Raw genomic sequence first — 22,217 nt, 5'->3', positions numbered from 1 at the left:
AACGTCGTTTCAGGACATTCTTGCAATTACCATTCGAAATAAATGGTGCTTTACGAAAGCTGAATCAGCGCGCACAGTTGCACACATCACACAATGAGCCCTCTACAAGCCTGGACAGCTCTGCATCCTGACGGCTTTGGGAAATGCTGGATTAGATTCCATGATGTTTCTGCAGCTTCCTTCAGCTTCCAGCAGGGAAAGCGACTCTCCATCTACAGTAAATGTCGCCCTGGTAGTTCGTGTTTGAAAGGAGATGGCAAACCTCTTATTGAATACCAGCGCTTTGCAGAATGTACTTTAAATCTGAATAAAGGTCATGCCACAAAGTGGTGATGTCTGACCAATGATTCCATTAGTCCTGCAAAATAGTTGCTGTCTTTTTTTGTCACCTGAGATAGGCTACAAAATCCTTTTGTTTACCTGTTTTTTCTGCATCAGTGAGATCGAGAACCCAAGTTGGACTCTTAGCTCACTTTCTCTCCAATGAAAAATGAGCTGTGAGATTTCCCCCACTTAATGTTAAATAAATAACAAAGCTCAAGATCTGTTCAAAGTATAAAAATATTTGGGAGGCGGCAGTGTTGAATTCTATAAAGGCACTTCATGGGGCGTTTTTTTTTTAATGTCGTTTTCCTTGCTTACATTTCAGACTGCATGTCAGCTGCTGGCTCCTGGAAACTATCAGTTTTGTAATTGTTTCTCGTCATACTTACTGTACCAACCTCTTCAGACTGACACCGAGTGGTGATTTAACAGCAAACAGTGTAAAAGATGTTTTCCGTTAGTAGGACCCAGTGAGTCAGAAAAACCACAGCAAGGCATTGACGTACCACCAACTGACAGGACTTCCTTAGTTACCCCCCAATAAACAGAAGACAATGCTTTATGGCCATAAACACTCAAAAGTAAATTAATCATGCTGCAAAGATTAATCTTTTTTAGAGAGAACCCAATTATAAGCTAAAAATGTGTACATTTGTAGCATTTTCTTCTTTTTTAATGATACAATTTATTAATCCTATTTCAAAAATCTATTTTGAAGAACAGTCATAAAAAGTTTCTTTGAGAATTAATGAAAAACTTTAGTTCGTTTTATGTTTTCCGCTCCAATGTCTAAAAGGTGGTTGTGAATTACCATCAGACGTGGTGCTGTATCTGGAGTTTCTGAAGTTGACCCGGCTTAATCATGGTTAACCTGATACCAGCTGTGTGAATATAAGCACTAGAGATATCTTGGATATTTTTTTCTTGTGCTTCTTTATTGCTTTTAACAATTTTACACAGGGAGTGGAAATGTATTCTTGTATATTTTCATTTTCACTTCAGGTAACTCTGTAAACTAAGCACACAAAAACTATACAACTAAATTGCCACAACTAAAAAAGCACAAATCTTTGCAAACCTGCCCATACGGACAAAAGACACAAACTGATACAGAAAAAAATAAACTAATGGAAATTCTTGCTAGTGTATTACTTTGGCCTTCAGATGGGTTCAGGGTTTTCTTTACAGTCCCCACGCCTGGCAAATCCGATGACAGATGCATTTTGAACTTGAGAGAACCCAGCTGCAGCCTACAGCACTTCTGAAATCCAGTACAGAGAGTGTTCTTCATCACTCATGTCTATGTGTGGCCTGTGAGATCTATGTGTAAGTCTGATAATGCAGACATAAGTACTGATGCGCCTTTTAAAAACATCAAAAACAGGAAGGAATTGATGTTAGTAAACCATTTTACTACCTGCCGTATATTAATTCTTTTTCCAACATGAGACTGCTAAACAGAGATTTTAGCATGAGCCATCTGGATCACCCAGATTTATGCAAGCTTAAAATAAAGCCGATACATTAGACATACAAAATTACTTGCTCTGAAATCACTGACCACTGGAAAAACTGAACAGAGGTAAACAAATTCTCTTTATTTATAGGTATTTTATTTATTCTTATTCATCCTGACCAGCGAAATAGTTTTGCAACAAAGCCGAATACACAAATCTTAAATGCATAACGACTAATACAGTTGCCTTTTTTCTGATTCTACCTTTGGAAAACAGGCATATTCAATGGAAAGCCAATGACCTTACTAACAAAACAAACAGAGCAGACGCCCACATTGCCAGGTTTGGAAGCCCAGTGCCCCGACAGATCTCGCCTCACTTTCATCCTGACACTGAGCCAAGTGCTGAGCTTGGGAATCCCTCATGTGTCTCACTGACACTACAGCGACTTGAGGCACACCAGTGACTCACTCATCCTCGTGGAAAGTATGTGCGAGTTAAAAAAAGACTCAACTGATGGAGAACGCACATGAGTCCAACATCTTTTTTAATAAGAGAGCAAAGTGTCATGGAGGTTAAAGACCTTTGCCATAAATAAGCCAGTGGTTTCGTGGAGGGAAGTAACAGCTATCTACAAAAGGATACACAGAATCCTTGCATCAATGACAGATATCTGTACATTTAGAGGATCTGATAAGGTAAAGCTCGTACCCTGCTCTTGTTATCCTGATCACTAATGTGCATTGCTAGCAGTATGTTCAATTATTATTATTAAATTACTATAATTTAATAGCTATTTTGGTACTTTTTTAATTCTTCGGCTACATAAGCAATAGGTGATGGGATAAAAAGAACAGAAATGTCTGTTGACGAAAGTTTGCAGACTTCCAAGTTGTTCCTGTGCATTCTGTGAAGCCTGCTTGTAGCCAGGCAGGTGGTACATTACCTGTGTTCAAGGAGTCTCTGTCTAAAATACACTGAGAGGCACTAAATCTACAATGAATGAGAACTGGAACCTATTGAGCTTCAGCATATACACCATCAATTTAAGAGAATGCCTACTATGTTATTACCCTTGCACTGATAACAAGCTGTTCTTTCAAACTGTGCTGAAGACAAAGGTGAAACAGCCTAAGAAATGCAGCTACTGTACAATGTCTTATCCATTGAGTGTGAAAGTTGTACAGCCGGGCCATGTGTCAATGTTCAATATTAATCAACGGAACTTATTTCAAAGCAAGCTATTGGCCCTCTTAATCCCTCAATGAGAGTGTACTCCATCCATGAAATTACAAAGGAAAAGATATAAAGTATCCAAGGCATTAATGTCATCTGAGCAGACCATATATCTTCCTGGTGCTGGAGCAGCTGTAATTGTCTTTACCCTTGCAGGGTGACTTAATATCTGCTTCTAGTTGCTGTGTAAAATCTAGAGCTCATCTACTTTTATTAACTCCTCTGTCCTCAGCAGCAATAGTGTTACTATCATGCCATCATGCTGAGATAGTAAAAACAGGTATTATAGAGAAGACAGTCATTTCTACATTGTTTAATAATGAAAGAGAATAATTTCTTTATCCAAAATGGCTGTAACTACAAACAGCTTGTTGCAAGATTCTTCAGAAAGCAAGCTTCCAAAAGATCTGAGAGTAGATATGGGACTTAAATTTGCATCAGAATGTTTAGTTTTAGACTAAACCTTATTTCCTCTTAGTAATAACACAGTTCCGCATTTATTTGTGTCTTTGTTAGGATGGCTTAAAAAAGATATTTAAGGCCCTAAAGAATATATGCTTTCTGGAGTTCTGAGAAGTCCCTGCACAATTGTCCGTACAGTTTTGCTGTCTTGCTGCAGCCATTTATGACCAGCTTAAATTCAATATATTATCCAAAAATGTATTCTCAACAACGTGTTTACCTGACTTAAATATTTCCCTAATATCCATTTATTTGGAGACAGAAATTATGCTGAATGCTAAACCCAATATGTGGCTACACAATCTATTGCACAAAAAGCAGGTTCCTAGTTACCTAATTCAATCATTTTTTGAAATGCAGGAACTGCTCATTAATTTTCTGTTTTATCCCCTCTAAATTCAATATTGCAAAGATGTTTTTAGAAGTACTATGACCTCTGGACTTCATGGGAAAAATGAGGACCTTTGGATACATCTCCTAATGCCCACCTGTCAGAAGCATTTGTCATTTGACACTCTGCAAATACCACAGACCCTTATAGGAGGGCTAACACTCACTGGAGGAATGCTAGGTACTTTCTGAATTTGTTTGTTGAACTGTAATGTTTCTCATCGTTTTAATATAAACTCTTTTTTTGCTTGATAAACCTCTTTATCAATGTCAAAGGGAGCAAGAATGAGTAGGGGGAAAATGTATTTTAGGTTTCGCTGGCATTCAGGAGAAATGCAGTGACTGCAAACTCACTGCTATAGGGTGGCTTGTAATTTAAAACTGTATTTCACCTGGTACCATCATCATTAAGCTAAGCTGTTTTCATTCTGTTTATACCCCAACTCTATTTTAATTCTAGAACTTGTAGCTTTTTTACACAGAAGCAAGAAAAAATGCTCCAGTATGAAATATCTATTCTTATCTATTCTGTAATATGTTTAAATATCATTAATAAATAATTATACTGAGACAAAAGTGGTGCTCAGAAAAATGTCCAATGGATTGTTCAAGCAAAGAGACAAAAACATCTCAAAACACATGAATGTGTGTCTATATTTGAATTAAAGAACTGCAGATTTTATTTCAGAGTTCCAGTGAAAGAAGTGAAACACATTGGTCTTTGGCCAAATCAGATACACAGACCTAGTTGCAGAATAATGCAAAAAAGCTGCTTTCACAAGCCACTGTCACATTTACAGTAATACCCAGATAACCTTTTTATCTCGTTTTGCAGAGAATTATACTTTAAACATTCTCAAGCTATGGAACAGGCAGAGGCATGGAAACAACCAGATCAACTGAGTTACTCTGTACGCTATTCAGCTGAATTTAAAGAAATTGTTCTTTTACCGTTTCTCTCTGTTGATCCATTGCCCTTACTTGTTACAGTTTTAGAGGTAACCAATATTAAACATTTCATCCCCTTCTTAAACAGGTGCCATTTCCAATATGAATAGAACATTTGAATTCTCTGCTATATAATTTATCCTCATCCATGCATTCATAGTCTAGTGTCACTGACACAATTTGTATGTATCAGGTGAAGGATACATAATTGTTTTTTATATTATCCCTTTTGCTCAGTGAAAGTCATTCCTCCTCCCAAACATAAAAACACAAATAATGCTGACTTCAAAACATTCAATTAATCATTACAGACGTCCCAACTCAAACAAATGGACACATCCACAAGAATACTTAAATCTTTAGAGGTTAAAAAGTCAAAACAAACATATTTTCACCAAAAAAAGACTGTCCTTGAGAAATGATCCAGCTTGCTTGCTCAGTAATGTCAACATCTGCCATACATAACCTTCAAGAGAAGCATTAAGGCCGGATTCTCCCTTTATAAACCTCTTGGCTCACCCACACAAACAGAACGTAGCCATACGCTCACCCCGCTAAATATTTCTCACCCTTCTGTGAGTGTTCACAGCATTCTTGGCCATATTTGTGAGGAATGGAATCTCACCTAATGCAATTTCCATGCACAATGCCATTCAGTCTGGAAAGCTAATGGTCTATAATTAATCAGCAATTAGAAATTGTACCTTCATTACTTATTTGCTTGACTGTTTGTACCGGTTGTTCTTTTAATAATATGAATAATTCAGATACTGTCAAATGCCGCTTGTCCATGAAAAGCTTTGAAACACCAACACTGACCCAATCGTTCCAGCCGGATTTGGGTTGAGAGTATTTAGTTCAGCCAGAGAAATGATCTGTCCATTAATACCAATCAGCAAACAACTGTAGTACTGTATTTCCTGTCCATGTTACTTTGGGCATATACAGTAGTACATTAACTTCATTACAGCTGGAAGATTGAGGATGTTTAAATAGCACAATGTTATAGGTTATAATTTGTGTGTGTGATAAATCTAGTCTGTATCTGATACTGGAAATGGCATATCTGATCATGGACAAATGAAAAGGAAAAAAGACTGTCTAAATTAAAATATTTTTAAGTGATGCATGTAAAGAGAATCTGCACAGAGAAGAACTGTTATTGAGAAGAGTTCTTTTTAAATAAAGCATTAAAATACAGTCAATGCAAACAACTACCACAGGGATCCATTTTTGTAGTATACACAACGAACTGATGCATATGCAGTGATGTCTTTAATTACACTTCTTACAGGGTTTAAAAGATTATGTTTACTTGATATATTAACTACTGAACACACAATTTCTTAACTTCACAAATTTTCTTAACAAGGATAATGTCTTTTCTATGGTCAATTAATCATAAGCTGCATCAACAAACATGTAATATGCACTGTATGTTATGATAAAGTAGCCTTAAACTGAATTGTTAATCAAATGTGAGTCTTGTTTCTTGCTAATTCTTTGTGCTCTGCGTCCTTCTTGTCCTGTTATAATTAGCTTTATACATGTATAAATTTAACCTTTTAAAAGAATATCAGAATGAACTGGAACACCCATTTCTATTTAATAGAAAACCTAAAGCTATGAGATTATAAATAAAAAAATATGACAATTAATGCTATTGGCAAAACTAGTCTGAAATGCACTATTGGAATATCGGTACAGCACAAAAACAAGTAAACCAAGCTTCCCATAATTGAAAAAAGACAAAAGGATGAACACAAAGACAAATTTGAATACAGCAAGGCCAGACTCATTATGTTGATTTGATTAAAGTAATAATCCCACTCTTCAAGATGAAATCATTTACCACAATTGAGATGTCTATTGATTTCGTTTCGGGGAAATATCATTGCAGTATTTAAGACTTTATTAGTTTACCCTTCCACACAGTCTACACAGTAATGAACGGGACAAATGAGGAATCGATACCTTCTCCAACGCATCTCTGTCAGCCAGATCCTGAACTGCCAGAATCTTGATGCTGCAAAAAGAGAAACAAGGAAGCAGTGAGAGCACAGCCTTCGAGATGTGAAGCCGACAGCTTCTTGCCTTTTCCTGCAAGGACTGGACGAAACTGAGTGGTGAAGAAACTCCAGGAACCAGCGTAAACCCAGCTGTCAGGTAGCGAAGATCCCAAAACAAAGCAATTTTTAATAATAATTCCTTACACTTAGATAGTTCTTTTCTGGACACTCCACTCAAAGCCCTTTACAGGTAATGGGGACTCCCCTCCACCACCGCCAATGTGCAGCATCCACCTGGATGATGCGACTGCAGGCATAGTGCGCTAGAACACCACACATCAGCTATCAGTGGGGAGGAGAAAAGAAGAATGAAGCCAATTCACAGAGGGAGATTATTAGGAGGCCATGATTGGCAAAAGCCAGGATGCCCAGGTTACACCCCTACTCTTTTCAAGAAGCACCCTGGGATTTTTCATGACCACAAAGAGTCAGAACCTCGGTTTTACATCTTATCTGAAGGACGGCACCTTTTTACAGTATAGTGTCTCCATCATTATACTGGGGTATTAGGACCCACACAGACCACAGGGTGAGCGCTCCCTGCTGGCCCCACTGACACCTCTTCCAGCAGCAAGGTACTGACCAGGCTCACACCTGCTGAGGTTCAGTGGGCTGCCAGTTGTGAGTTACGGGCTGACATGGCTTCTGGCAACTAACCCCACAGGGGGTGGTGCACTGGTTCTGGAAAAACTGCAATACAAGGTCAATGTAGGAGTGGAAGAGGAAAGCCCCTGTGTGTTAAAAATCAATTTAATACACAGCCCCCCCCCAGGGGGCCTATCAGGTATTAAACTGATAAGAACAGAAACTACACGTCCTGAGCTGTTCTCCTACTTCCCACCTGACAATATTTCACAAAGGGGTGATGCATTTTAGAATGATTCTGCTCTGCTAGTAAATTGTTCGAAGGATGTTAAGCCTTCTTTCCTCTCACTTTTTTCATTTTCTTCAACAGCACTACGAGGTGGCAGTGTGCTAAATGCAGTGAAGTGCTTGTGAAATTTGGTCTGGCATTGATGTCTGACTAATAAATGAAATAATGTCCACAGTCTTCCCTCAGGGGGGGTTCTGACATCACCTCTGCCAAACAGCACCTTGTTGTAAATCAAGAGAGCAACTCTGCACTCATTTGAGATTTAGAACATCAATTTGAACACCTTTCTACTGAGAATATGCATACACCGGTGGCGAAAAAAGCAGCAGTAAAAGGAAGAAAAATAGAACAGAAACAATAAGACATTAAAGTACAGAGTTAAAGTGCTGCTACCTAAATGTGTTATTGTAGGCAAAAATGGCCATCAAGGGACTATAAGAATGTTGAGGCCAAAATGTCAAGATGATAAAAACTTGTTTTATACTGTATATGGTTATATGGCATCTAACTCCAAACATCCTATTTCATTTTCAAGATTAATTTCCAGTTGAGATGATAACATAACTGTAAATGGCTATGATATATATGAGCAATATTACAGTCCTATTGTTTATACTGTACAAACTGGTATAAATGGTATAACGTGTACTTTACAGACAGTGTTCCAAATCATTTTTGAAATAACAATTTTTTGTGCTGGTAGAGAGTATTACAGAACAGTTTTTCTGTACAACTGAATTTCTTTAAAGTCACCTTTCGTTTTCAAGGTACTTATGAAACTATTGTTTTCATTATAAGCAAGATCTGGGTGGCACTGTGGTTAACATTGCTGTCTCGTTGAACGTGGAGCCCTGGGTTCAATTCTGGCCCTGGGGTGCTATCTGCATGGAGCACGTATATGTTCATGGGATTCCTTTATAATGTAGCAGATAAAACAAGAGCATTTCTACACGACCTTATTCCCTGTCCCCAAAACCACAAAAATCCTTATGTCACATAGGTTTCATGCAATGTGATGTTATGGCTTATGGTACAAATGTGAATTCCTATAAGACACAATAAAGCATCACTGGCATGATACTCGCTGTAATGTCTGATCTTACATGGTACGATTAAACAGAAAATATTCATTGTAGTGCACATTTATTTTGTTCAGCTGGGGCCCTGGGATCGATTCTGGACCTGGGGTGATATCTGCGTGGAGTCTGCATGTTCTTCCCGGGTTCACAAGAGTTTCCTCAAGGTGCTCTGTTTTCCTCCCATAGTCCAAAGACAGGCCCGTAGGTAAACTGGGTTCTGGGAAAACCGGCCCTGTTGTGAGTGTGCTCCTATCTCCCCCTGAACCCTGAAATGGATCAAGCAGTTAGAAAATGGATGGGTGGATGTTCAGGTTTAGAGCAAAGGAATTACAGACTATTTGCAATGCAATTGTCCATTAGGGTTTATATTCTAAAAACCGTAAGGAACAAGATTCTCATGATGTAAAAACTGAAATGTGTGAGATCATCTGATTACTAAAGCTAAAATTTCCCCCAATAATTTTTAGGTTCTGGGAGCTGGCAAATGTTTCTTTCTGGGGAAAAGGTTGGGTTTCAGAACTTTTACGTTTTCCCAAAACATTACAGCTATGTAGGGCAGAGGAAAGGATAACATTTGATTTCAGGACTTGAGTTTGACACCATCCACAGGTGGACACCTCGTACTTGAAGAGTAGCCTGGAGGACTATGTTACCAAGCCACTTTAAAAAGTGTGTTCTTCAATTCATCACAACTTTGCCAGCAGCAACTGCGCTAAAATTAGCTGACCATTGAGCCAATCTTTAGTTAGAAACAGAATGAAATATATTCTCATTAGAAAAGCACATCTTAAAGATTTACACCCAGGATATTTAAAAATATATTTAGCAGTTGCTGAATGTAAAAAAAATCCGGCTGCTGAGTCAAATACTGCGCACTACATTGATTCAATTTTAAAAATGACATCTCTAGACGCTTATACAGCATTGTGTAGCTCAAGAAACCAATTAAAACCAGCATCAAGACAGCACACAATACAAAAGCCAGCATTCAGCACGCACTGAAATTGCTAAGCAGGTATCATTCTGTAGAGCCAAGTGTATTTTAATTTCACATTGTAGTGGGAAGGTTACAGCAATTGACCGTCAAAATCTGTCCTTTCAGCCTCCTATAACTGCTCTTAAGGTTACTACAAGATGTCAGATCTCTGTACGAAAAACTCAAATGTTTGTATATGGAATACAATTTAGAATGATCTGACATTACAAAAAATGACTCAACTGGGAATCGTGAGCACTTGCATTTAATTACATCTGATAACACAAACATTAAAGACATAAATACATAAATTGTATTTTACACAAAAGCTTTAACCCTAAGGTAATAAGTTGTCTGCCAAACTGTGCCTTGCTTTTTTTCCAGTAAGAAAATTCTCTAAGGACAAATTAAGCTCATTAAGATTAACAAAGCAGGAAGCAGTGGTGCAACTGCCAACGCAAAATAAAATATTATTCAGAAATATGGAGAAAAGTTACTGATACTGAGGTTTTGGAGGGCTTCAGCTGGACTGGAAAGATCACTAATGTTACATTTAAATGCAAAGAGCAGAGATTCGGGATCTAGCTGTGTGGAAATAATTCTCCTAGGAAAACAGGAATCCCTGTGTCTGTTTTTTATTCGCAGAATGTACACCTTGAATTTTGGAAAAATTTCCAAAGAGACATATTCATGAAGAATGAACGAGAAAGCTCTAACAACCCCCCTTTACAAGCTATTTACATATGAAGGGAATATTACAAAGTTTATTCATTTTATTTAATAATATAAGCATGAGGTTAGAGCAAAAAGAGCAGGACGGAAAATACCATTGTAATTTATCTGGTATGTCCTGTACTTTTTAATCATTTTTGATTCCTGTGTCATTACATTACATATCTCTTACCCACCGTAAAGTGCCTTTCTAAAGCATTCGGTCACTTCCTATGGTGTCTCACTATGTGGAGTGACAAAATGATGCACACACAGTTCTTAAACGTATTTTATTCAAACCCCGAATCCTAAAACTGAAGCCTTCTAAGGGTAAGATAAGTTACAGTAGATGTCAGCCAAAATGAGAAAGAAAAATAAGGACACTGATTGCATAAGTTTTCAGACCCGTGAGCTCATTACTGGTGAAACCTCCTTTGGCAGCAATTACAGCCTCAAGTCCTTTTTGGTTATTTACCGATTTTGTACATTGGCTTGGTGCAATGTTTGCTCACGTTCTCTCAAGTTGCTTTCGGGATCACTTATGTACAGCAGTTTTCCCCCCCACTCTCAGCGGGATTCAAGTCAGGGCTTTGACTGAGTCACTTAAGGACATTCACTTCCTTAATCTTTAGCCACTCCAGTGTAGCTTTGGTCTTGTGTTTTGGATCACTGTGCTGCTGAGAGGTGACTTTTCCATTTTTCTTTCATATCTATTGATTTCTTGTTGGGCTTCTTGTTTGAATGTGTGAAGTAGGCTGTATACATTCACAATATGATTTGCTAATTCAAGGCGTCATGCCTGCAAGTTTTAAAGCAAGAAAATGAGATAACTGTGCTTGGGACTGAATACTTTTACAAGACACTTATATCAGCATTCGGACATCACATCATCAAAATGAAGTAATTCTGTTATATTTTGCATTTATTGGCAAGCAGCGCACGCTACTGCAATCATGGAATTTCATTCGGTTTGCAATGTAGAATTTTCCTGACTTTCCAATTATCAGAGAGGGACTGGAAACTCAGCTAGTCAGCCAATACAGTTAAAACACTTTCAACTACATGAATGTGCTAAAAATACCCGGAAGACATATTAAAAATTATTCTGAAATCCTAATTCTTAAACATTTTGCAGTGTAGTGCTAGTATTAAGTCTAACCAATTAATATACATAGTACTGTCAGTAGGCATTAACTAGCAGAGGCAACAAATTGCTGGACTAGTTGAGTAGTTTAAACAGATGCAAAGCATTTTATGACAAAACAGAAAGAACCAAAAGACATTTGAATGAATCCATTCGACTGCATGATAGTTAGAACCAAAAAAGAAAAGGGTAATCTGGACATTCAACCAGCACCTACAGTATCTTTAAACCGCTTAGAGTGTGCAAAAGTAATCGACCAAATTTCAAAGCTCTTCAAGGTATTAAAATATTAATAATACTCAGTCTACTGCCTCATGGAAAAAAGTAGTGACGTGAGACAGAACAAAACCAAATTAAATATTGATGAGAGAATAGCTATTTCAATCTAATTAAGATTACAGCTTCAGAGCAATTGGGGTTTTGTGCAGCAGGAAACTTACAGTATTGTGTGCTTTGGACCAGCACATACTTTATGAAGGACAACTCAGTGGGTTGGCAGTTAGCACTGGGTTTTCTCCAGCTTTTGTTTTATCCAAAGGACATGCTGGCTAGGTTAAGTGGTGTCTCTAAATTGTCCTTGTGTGCCTTATAATGAACTGCTGCACTATCCAATGTGTGGTCCAGTCTTCTGTCCTGTGCTTCTGGGACAAGCTATGAGCTTCTGTGACCGTGACCAGGAACCATGGATGGATGTGCTGTTTATCATTCCCTAAGGCAGGTGAAACTGGTAGAACCAGTATAACACAGCAGTATTTAATCAATTTTCCTTATGTGCTCCACTTGACTTTGACTACCAATGTATACTCAAAGAGAGAGTAATCTGGCACATACGGTTCTGAAACAAATGAGCACATATCAGCTGTTTGTTGTGACTAGAGAAGTTTGAAAGCTGAACAATGGAAAGCATGTGATGAGGAACTATGACCACAATCCTTCTCTAGTGGATTGCTGCATGTGTACAAATTAAAACCTTAGCAATTCGGTCAGCTGGCTGTTTGAACTCAAATAGTACTTCACTGGCAAGGATCCAGATGGCTGCAATTGAGGTTATTGTCAGTCAGAGCTGCTGGTGAAGTATAGCTCTTAAGTGAAAAGGGTAAAAAAAAATGGAAGTTTATGTAGTCTGTGTCCTTAGACTCATCAGTACATTTTGCTTTAATATTATTCTGCAAGGTCTTCACAGAAATACAATAACAAAAGTATGAAAGGTCATAGAAAATCAGCTATATTTGAGAAGTTACACTTTTAAAATTATTTAGAATAGGAAACCATCCTACCCTTAAAACAGATTTATCCATACAAGGTTTGATGACTGCAGGTTCAGATGTGATTATCAGGAGCCCTCATGCAATGTAAATGGACCAATATGTACTCAAATAAGAAAGTGGGTCAGTTGTCAGATGAAACAACCATAAACAAACCACCAGAAACTGGTTAAAGCCCAACAGTGTTCAAAACTCGAAGGCGTCTATGAAAGAAAAATATCTGATGGAGACAGACTTTCACGTCTAGCACCAGCTATCAGATATGAACGAAATCTCACGATAAATCTGGTTATGTGCAGTCTTTTTAAACCTTTACCCCAAAACAGTGCCATCCTATCATTGCTGGTGTAGATAGGAAATAAAAATTGACTTGTTTTGGCAATGGAAGTCAATTTAAAGAATTACAGTAAATAATCTACTGTGAAATATGAAACAGCTTTTTTATTGAGGCGAACACACAAAAAACCATAAACCCTTCTATCTGCGTCTTCATTTCTACATAATGATAAAGCTGGCTGATGAACCAACATTTTTTCTTTGATATCCTTTGATGTCTTTGTGCTTTTCAGCTGAACTATTTTAACAGATCATGCAGTATAGCACATTGTTAAACAAACCGTTTCACAGGAACACATTCAGCAATGATCTGAAGGCTACACAACATTATTTTTTCAGTTTAAAGTCAAATGCAAAAAAATAAAGCTTTCTCAATACAAAAATGCTGTACTTAATCAAAACCAAAATCTGAGTTCAAGATAAAACCAGATGGGCCACGAATTATGAAGAGTTAAACTGAAAGAGTTAAGAAATAATTTTCAGAAAGGATGCTTCTTTAATTCTTACAAATGTGTTCCCATACCAGTATATCTGTATATTTTTGTCCATGTCCAAGTTTGTTTGATGTTACAACTTAAACATGCTCACAAAACAAATGCCAAGGGTAGTGAAATCTGCGATAAATGTCATTTTAGAACCCCCTAATGAAATGCTAGCCAGAGTATTGTTGCAGCAAATGCAACTGTTTACTGCATTGCTGCCAACTTTAACAAGTGCCAACTGCTCTAGGAGTCTGAGAAAAAGCACTAACCAAGTCGCATTATCAGCCAGGCTGCATTGTGTGACAGCAGCGTATCATCTGCTTGGTAATTAAAGTGCAGGCCACTGTCTGAATTCAAATGAAACAGCTGACAGGATCTGGAACACTGACCTACTGTATATGAAGCCTGTTTTTTTTTTTGGTGACGCTTCTGTTTGTAGTTACTCTGCTCCCATTTTATCTTAAGAGCTTTGCTTATTTAGGTCAGACAGTGGAAAACAGGGATGAAATGCCTTGAAAAAAACAAATATGACAAACACAATTTAATAAATATAAGATTTCCTGCATAGAATATCTGATGTTTAATTTTGCAGCATTCATTATTTTAAAAAATATTAAGTACATTGAGTATTTAAAGAAACGTACACTGAACTATATGCACGCGTAGTATGCATGTATAATCACTATACATGTATCCATCGATTTTCTGAAAGTTTAAGCCAATTCAGGGTCCTGAGAGAGCCGAATCCCATCAAGACAAGGAACAGGATACAACCTGGACGGGATACCAGCCCACCACAGGACACACACAGGCACAGATATGCACAGACACCAGGGCCATTTTCCCACATGTCAATTAACCTACCAGCATGTCTACGGACTGTGGAAGACTCCTCTTGTCATTTCTAGTGAAGTGCAACAATATGCAACCAAATAAGAAAGAGGGACAGTTGTCAGAATCACAGCCATAAAACAAATCACCAGAAACTGGTTAATACCCGACAGGCCTAGTGTTCAAAACTAGAAGGCATCTATGAATGAAACATACCTGGTGGAGAAAATCATCTACAGCATTAGAAATCAACAGTATGTACAGTACTTGTAAAAAGATGGACAAAATGCGAAAACCAGAGATACGTACTCAGTAATATGATAGTAACAGAGGTGCAGCAGACAAAAAGTTATTTAACACTTTTTTTGTGGTTCTACATGCTTTCCTCTTTTTGTATTTGTCACCATCTTCCTCCCTCCTCTTAAGGGTGCTCCGACCCTTTTGTATTTTAGTTCATTTTGAGCACCTGTCCCCTGTTTGTCCGTCTTTATTTAAGCCTGGTGCTCCCGCTATTCCTGGCTCAACATTGAGAGATGGACACCCGGAAGTCCGCCTACCAGCGGGTCCAGGAGAGACCCGACGGCATCGGCTTCATCATGGCGTCCTGACCATCTGAGTCCGGGGCTCGGAGGCCTGGCCTTGTTATCCTATGTTTATAGGATCTTTTTATTCCCTGTCCCGGATTTTAAAATTGTTTGTCTCGTCTCGGATGGATCTCCCGGTTCCTGGACCCTGGACTGCGCCCCGGATTCCCCCTTGGACTGTTTGGACTCGTTTGCCTTCGCCACGCCCCCCGAGCACCAGATCACCACTGTCACGCCCCCATCTGTCAATCCGTCCTGATCCTCTACGTCTTTTCCCTGTTGTCCTTCTCCACTTACTTCCGGATGATACCGTCTGCATAGGGTCCTGAACTACGCTTCACGGGAGCCTGGACCTGCTCCCCTTACAGTATTGGTATTTTGTGTTTGTGATTGTAAAAAAATAATTACAAAATCTAATGTATAATGTGCTGAAGCAGGGCTCTCACTCAGTACAGGAAACACGGGCCTATAGGCCAAAACAGACAGGATTGTTGTGAAATATAATGGAATATATTCGAGTACCATGATAAAGATTAGACAAGACAGGCAAATACCACAGTGGATCACTGGACCAGAGCTTATCCTGTTTACAGAAGCATTAAATGGACAAAGATAGACAGGATAAGGTTAGGTTTCTTATTTACATTTTAGTTTCGACAGCCTTTCAACATTAGTGAATACATTTTGGACATGGATATCTTTAAAACAATATGCGGTTTGGCTCATATAAAGCATTAAAGTAAGGCACACCCGTGCGAAAGCTCAATTCTTATCTCAGCTTCTTATAAGCAGTCAGTGTTTAATAATTGCCCGTCCATTCAGCACAAGTAAACAGGCTGCTCTGAAACCTTGAAGGACGAACTATATAAATATTTATAAATGTGCAGTCATGTGGCTAAAGAACAGGATGCGTATGACGAGCCACTTCCAAGTCAGTGACATTTGATTGTAATCTAACTTTTCAAGAGCCTTTGTAAACAATAATGTTTTACGAGTTATTTCCCCTGTCAGTCATTGGCCTAGATGCTGTAGATATAACTGTAAATGCTCATATTTCATTAGACATATGTAGATATTTAATGTGAGTGTATCTAGAATTTGTAGGTTCAGGTACTTGTATGGTTCTGACAGGCCCCAAAAAAAAAGACCAAAAACACAGAACCTGAAAGCTGTCATCGATTGTTCATCACTCTCTCGAACTTCTTTGTGGCTCTGAGACACAGTTGTTCTACTGTCAGTGCTCAGGAGAGGGCAGGGAATCACTGCTCACCACTGCAGGCAAGGAGCAGTGTACTGTAAATGACTGATGACCGGCCAAATTCACACTGGAGCTTCGTGAAGTTGACTGCCCATTGCAGAAGTCATGAAACCCATCGCATTTGTGCTCCGTTTGTGCCGCTGAATGTAGCGCCTGACCTGCTTTCGTTCCTGAGGTATATCGCCATCTTTTTTAGGGGTGTCACTCACCCTCCCCCCACAATGGCAACTAGATTCACGTGACTCCCTGAAAAAAAAAAGGCTCTTCATCTCAAAAAAAGCATTTCAGATGCTACTTTCAATGGCACAAACCAGCACAAACACAGCATGAACCAGTGAGACAGGTTCGGTTCTCTCTTTGGTTTTGGGTGGGGGGGGTGTGCTGAATGGCATCACATCCCTGAAAAAAGAAGGCCCCATATTCTCGGGAACGAAAGCAGCACAAGCATTACCTTCAGTAGCACAAACGCGAACAATCAGAGCACCAATGGGGAGGCTTTCATTGTTCTTGCCGTTTGTAGAGAGACTAGCTTCACACTGGCACTAGACAAGACACTTTTCTTGTCCTGCAGCCTCATCAGTAAAGCAGACACAACAAAGCAGTGCTATTGGAAATGCAATCCCCCTGTCAGATACTTCATATGGATAATGACTACTGTATGGAATTAAAGTGATAATCCAAAGGCAACCCAGTTTTCTTACTGCTACATTTGCTAGCCTTCTGGGAGATTGAGAGTATAGTTGTATTAATCATAAAGCATAATATGACAGCTTCCGAAGCTGTTCAATCCACTGTAAAAGCTGCTTCCAGTTTTTCAAACTCAGGGGACAAGGTATTATTTTAGATTTCTATCCCTACTATATGTTGTCGGTTATTAGAGTTATCATTAGAAATGAGACAGTAAATAATAAATAATGTCATGTCATTTGCAAACTGCTTTATACCATACGGTGTCGCAGGAATCCAGAGTCTACCCGGCAAGCAACGAGCGCAAGGCAGGGTTCACCCTGGACAGGACGTCAGTCCATCACAGGGCAAGTGCAAGCCAATCATACATGGGGACAATCTGGAGGCCACGGTAAAGGCCTAGGGGGGAAATTAGGCCCAGACACCAGGACAACTCACTACTCTTATCAAGAAATTCCCAGGTCATTTTTAATGACCACTGAGGGTCAGAACCTTGGGTTAATGTCTCATCTGAAAAGACAGCACCAGCACAGTATAGAGTCCCCTTCACTATACAGGGGCATTAGGACCCACACAGACCACAGGGTGAGTGCTCCCCACTGGTCCCACTAACACCTCTTCCAGCAGCAACCATAGCTTCCCAGGAGGTCTCCCATCCAGGTACTGACCAGGCTCAACCCTGCTTAGCTTCAGTGGGTAGCCAGTTGAGAGCTGCTGGCTATAAATAATGTGTTATTATAAATAAATAAAATACATTTTTGTAATAAAGGTACAAAATAATTTGAATACAAAATATTTAAAAGCAGGTTTATATAATATATAAAGTCCACGCTCACGGACACAATTAATGCACACTGCAGATAAGTGAGCAAAAGAACTCAAACTCCACACAAGTCCGAGAGAGAAACTCCGCTTCTAAATGGTTGTAAAAAGTGAGAGACTAAGTGCTAACTAACTATTTATTTATTTTACCTAAGCCTGTTTACAGCACAAGAATGAGCTGTTGCAGGTATCCCCCAGACAAAACAAACCAGAACATCTCCAAGTCCCCCAGACTTGGAGTGCACATGCTGGCCTGCTCTGTGATCTGACATATGCTTCTCTCTTTAGTGTCAGGAAAAGGGAGTAGCCGTGGAGCAGACCAGAATGTCCCTTTGTTTATTTTTTTTAACTGCGTGAACTCCATCTGAATTCAAATTTCAAAGGTCTTTAGAGTTTATGAGGATGGCCTAAAAGGACTACAAACTTTAGAATCCTGAATGCTGTGCATCATCTGCAAAAGCTTACTGAATCACGTTGATACTACATTTACATTCCTGAATATAGGACAGTCAGAGCTTTTCTCACTCAAGTTCTTTTTTTTTCTTCTGGTACACCTTAACCATCAGGTCCTCAGTCCCTCTTGGTCCAGGTGATTCTCCACTGGCTCTTTGCATGCTCACCCTCAATGATGCCATGAAATCATTGCCTCAGAAACAACTGAATTTGGCTTTAGACTGAGACAGGATACGGGTGTGATCTTTCACACCGCTTGAGAAAAAAACCCACAGTCGCTTAATGGAGAGAGAAGTTCAGTCGTGGGATACTGAAGAAAGAGGGATTTAGTTTGTGATTAGAAAGATGTGCTCATTCACAGACTGAATCAATGTAAATGAATTATTATGTCAATATTGGGAACAAACGTCAATAATACCATTAATACTTTACAATAAATGAGGTTCCAATTAATACTGTCCTGTCAATGTGCACATGAACACATTTGTTTCACGTAATACCAGCTGAACAACTCAAACGATTCCAAAACGGAAAAGTTACAGGGATATTTCCAAACAAGAGTAGGCTAGCTTGGCTCTTTTATTTATCTAGAAGCTGTAATTTTAATTTTACTTAATTATATTCGAATTTTGAACAGGGAAAAAGTCACAGAATGAACCTATGAAACTGCTTTTGAAATGCTGCATGAATTTCCTAATTCAATAACATTCTAATATAACAAGATGGCATATTAAAAATGTTTTTTAAACTGGCATGGATCAAGGATATTGAGTTTTTTTTTCTAAAATGAACTCTGCAATCCCCTGTCTTGTTTTAAACTAGAGAAAATGCCAGAGAACCTAATACCCTGTCTTCAACATTGCTGGTATCATCCTTTCGGAAGTGACTTTTGTGATTAACCTTTACCCAGACAGAATTCAGTGTCCCATAGTATGCGGTTGGTGAATGATTGCGAGATGAAAAAATCCTGATCGACCTCCTTTTGTTTTCCACTAACACTGATTATCAGAGGTCCTGAATGAATCCAAGGAAACCAGCAACAGTCAGTCTGCCTGAAATAAAAAATAAATGGACAACTACTCTGAAAACATGTGGCAAGATTTGTGCACATTTATTTATTTATCTAGGAAAGAACAATTAAGCTTCCCTTGCATCATGCAAAGCAAATGCATCATATATTATAAAGAACAATATATTTCAAGGACTTTTTTCTCTCTTTGTGAAATGCTATCACTATCATATGCATATTCTTAATAATCCAAATTAACAAATCAAACCGCATTAAAACATTCCCTTAACAATGTAGTTACAGTCACTACCAAACAAATGAAAACTGTGTTGCTAATGCAGGTAAAATAGACTCTGCCCACAGATCAGTCACGTTCCCTGGTGAACTGCTGTTTCAATAGATTTTCCACATGAACTGGTGAAACTAAATGGTCCAGTCATCGGCAAACTCAGTGCCTTGGCTCTCTGCCAAGCAGCAGCATATCCTCACAAAACGGAAACAGCCCAATCCTATTTCTTTAGACGTATGCCCTCATAATGTTTGTAGCTAAATCCTTCAACCCAACTGGCAGAGACACTTGGGATCATCAAAGTATTGATTTCACTGAGGAAAAAACATGTAACAGCTGATTCCATTTCCACTTGGTATCCCTAATCAAAGTAAAACATGATGGGAAAATGCACAATACAAAGTCTTTAAAATGGTGGAAAAATGTCTAAGAGATGCATGACAGATAATTAAGAATTTCAAAGAAAAAAGCATAGGATAGACCAAATTCGTTCATTCTACAAGTGAAATCTTTAGAAATAACGTTTTCTACACATCTCCTAAAGACTTCTTTACTGCTCCACCAAATTAATAATATAATATAATATAATAAAATAAAATATAATAAAATATAATATAATATAATAAGAATATTAATACCCCTAATACCATGTTTGTTCACCTGCTTATTGCTCCACTGATGCCTTCAAACATTCTCGGATGTCTGTGGATCAGGGTTGCTCGGTGGTCTTGAGAAGTTGTGAGGCCTGTCATTGGATCCTTTAGTTCAGTGGCTACATGGAGCCTGCGTTACACTTCCAGCTCTTATTTCCTAATCTGACAACCATTAACATTAGCCTGGTCTGCTACTGCCTTCAGCAATGCACCAGATGCCCATGCAGAAGCTATCATACAAGACAAAACAATTCAGAAAATAGGTGTCTACTATACAGTCCTCAAGAATCAAGGAATATACCATGTGCTGGGCCATTCCAACTTTTTGGACAGGAAGGATAATACCTATAGACCCATTCATTAACATTCTGTAGGGTAGCTTAATATTTTCTTCACAAGTGAGCAAAACGTAATAGAAAAGATTACTTATGGAGAAAGGAATTGGAGTGTGGTTTTCCTAGTACAGTACAGCAGCTTTATTTCATTGGAAGGAACAATAGCTCAAAGTCTATCCTTGGAAAGCAAGAAGAAAATGAATAATGAAATCCAAATAATTCCCCACCTTTCAACAACTACAACACCTAAACATCAGAAGGTGTGAGTCAGAAACAGAAAAGGTCATATTTGGTGCAGTTCCCATGACTATGCAAAAGCAAAACATATTACAGTATCTGCTTTTCCTTTTACCTACTTGCTAAGTGAACAACTCTTATGGTGCACAAGGGCTAAAACTTGGGAATATCTTGAATACATTATAATATGGGGGATTTCTAAGGTATTATTTAATTTTACTGGAAGTGATTTGCAACTTCCTAGACTGGCACGTATGTAACTAAATACAAACTCTAGTACTCTGCTAGCTGAGGGCATTGATGTTCTTTCATAAAAACAAAAAAAAGTTTTTCAATTGGTTGAGTAGAGATAAAAGTCATCCATCTGCTGTCACGGAATTCAAGTTCTTTCAAACCTGAACCTCCTTAATTTAAATTTGCCACCATTATTGACCACTTCCAGCAAAGCAGATTGGGTAATTATTATAAGGTGAACACTTGCAGAATATGCAGAAAGAAATGCAGAATAATCATTCTTTTTGGCCTCTTTCAACAATAATTCACAATTAACTGTACATAACTGGACAGTAGTAGTTGTTTGTTTCTGTTCCAATTTAAGGTAAAATATGGCCTGTCTCAACAAAACTCTTTTTCATGTGAGACTTTTTAAAAATATAATTTTGGAAAAACGGAACTGCTGTTGGTATTAACTGTATGCACAGTAATAAATAACTGACTTCATAGACCAACTGCCTAGTTTTCTTTAAAGATAAAACCTGAAAAGGCATACTGTACTGACACATCATAGCCTCACTGCATTATGAAACATTAAAGATACCGTCCCCAATGAATTCCTGATTCATGAAATAACAACTTGTATAAAGATTAAGCACTTTCAGAATTCATTACAGTAAGATTGCAAAGTAGAGATCACAGAACAGTAGATACAAAAATTAGGAAGATTTTATCTATAAATGTATTTCATTTTTAATCTGTTGTGTGGCCCAACGTCTTTCAGATACTCACTTTATTAATGTACGATGTATGCTTTGAACTATGCCTTTCTCCCACACTTCAGCTTTATAAAAACATCAAAACATTTAATGAATTAGCAACAGCTGTGTAGTTTGGAAATTTGATATCAACAGGTTACCATAATCAGATCCACTTCCTTGTGAAATGTGGGCCTGGTAATTTTCTCAAGATTACAGTGAACTTTGACTAAGAACCAAACTGGAAATAGATGACGCATTCTCTTAAATAACAATGTGACAGACAACAACAGATCAAAAATAATATTAAAAACGATTTTTTCTTCTTCTCAGGT

General features: G+C 38.3%; 1 protein-coding gene and 1 pseudogene across 1 annotated transcript in view; both read right to left on the bottom strand.

The window, feature by feature from the left end:
* The window catches only part of eepd1 (endonuclease/exonuclease/phosphatase family domain containing 1), a 41,563-nt gene that overhangs the window by 9,919 nt on the left and 9,427 nt on the right, over positions 1-22,217 (bottom strand). The window contains exon 2 of the mRNA XM_088601695.1: positions 6,792-6,843. Coding sequence (XP_088457821.1) covers positions 6,792-6,843 — 52 coding nt within the window. The remainder of the gene's footprint in view (positions 1-6,791; positions 6,844-22,217) is intronic.
* On the bottom strand, positions 7,552-7,753 carry LOC148651432 (U2 spliceosomal RNA; annotated as a pseudogene).

The sequence above is a fragment of the Lepisosteus platostomus genome, chromosome 12 (genome assembly GCF_059453375.1).
Source record: "Lepisosteus platostomus isolate fLepPlt1 chromosome 12, fLepPlt1.hap1, whole genome shotgun sequence".
Classification (NCBI taxonomy): Eukaryota; Metazoa; Chordata; class Actinopteri; order Semionotiformes; family Lepisosteidae; genus Lepisosteus; species Lepisosteus platostomus.
The sequence above is the reverse complement of the archived record's forward strand: the minus strand, read 5'-3'. Positions and strand labels throughout refer to the sequence as shown.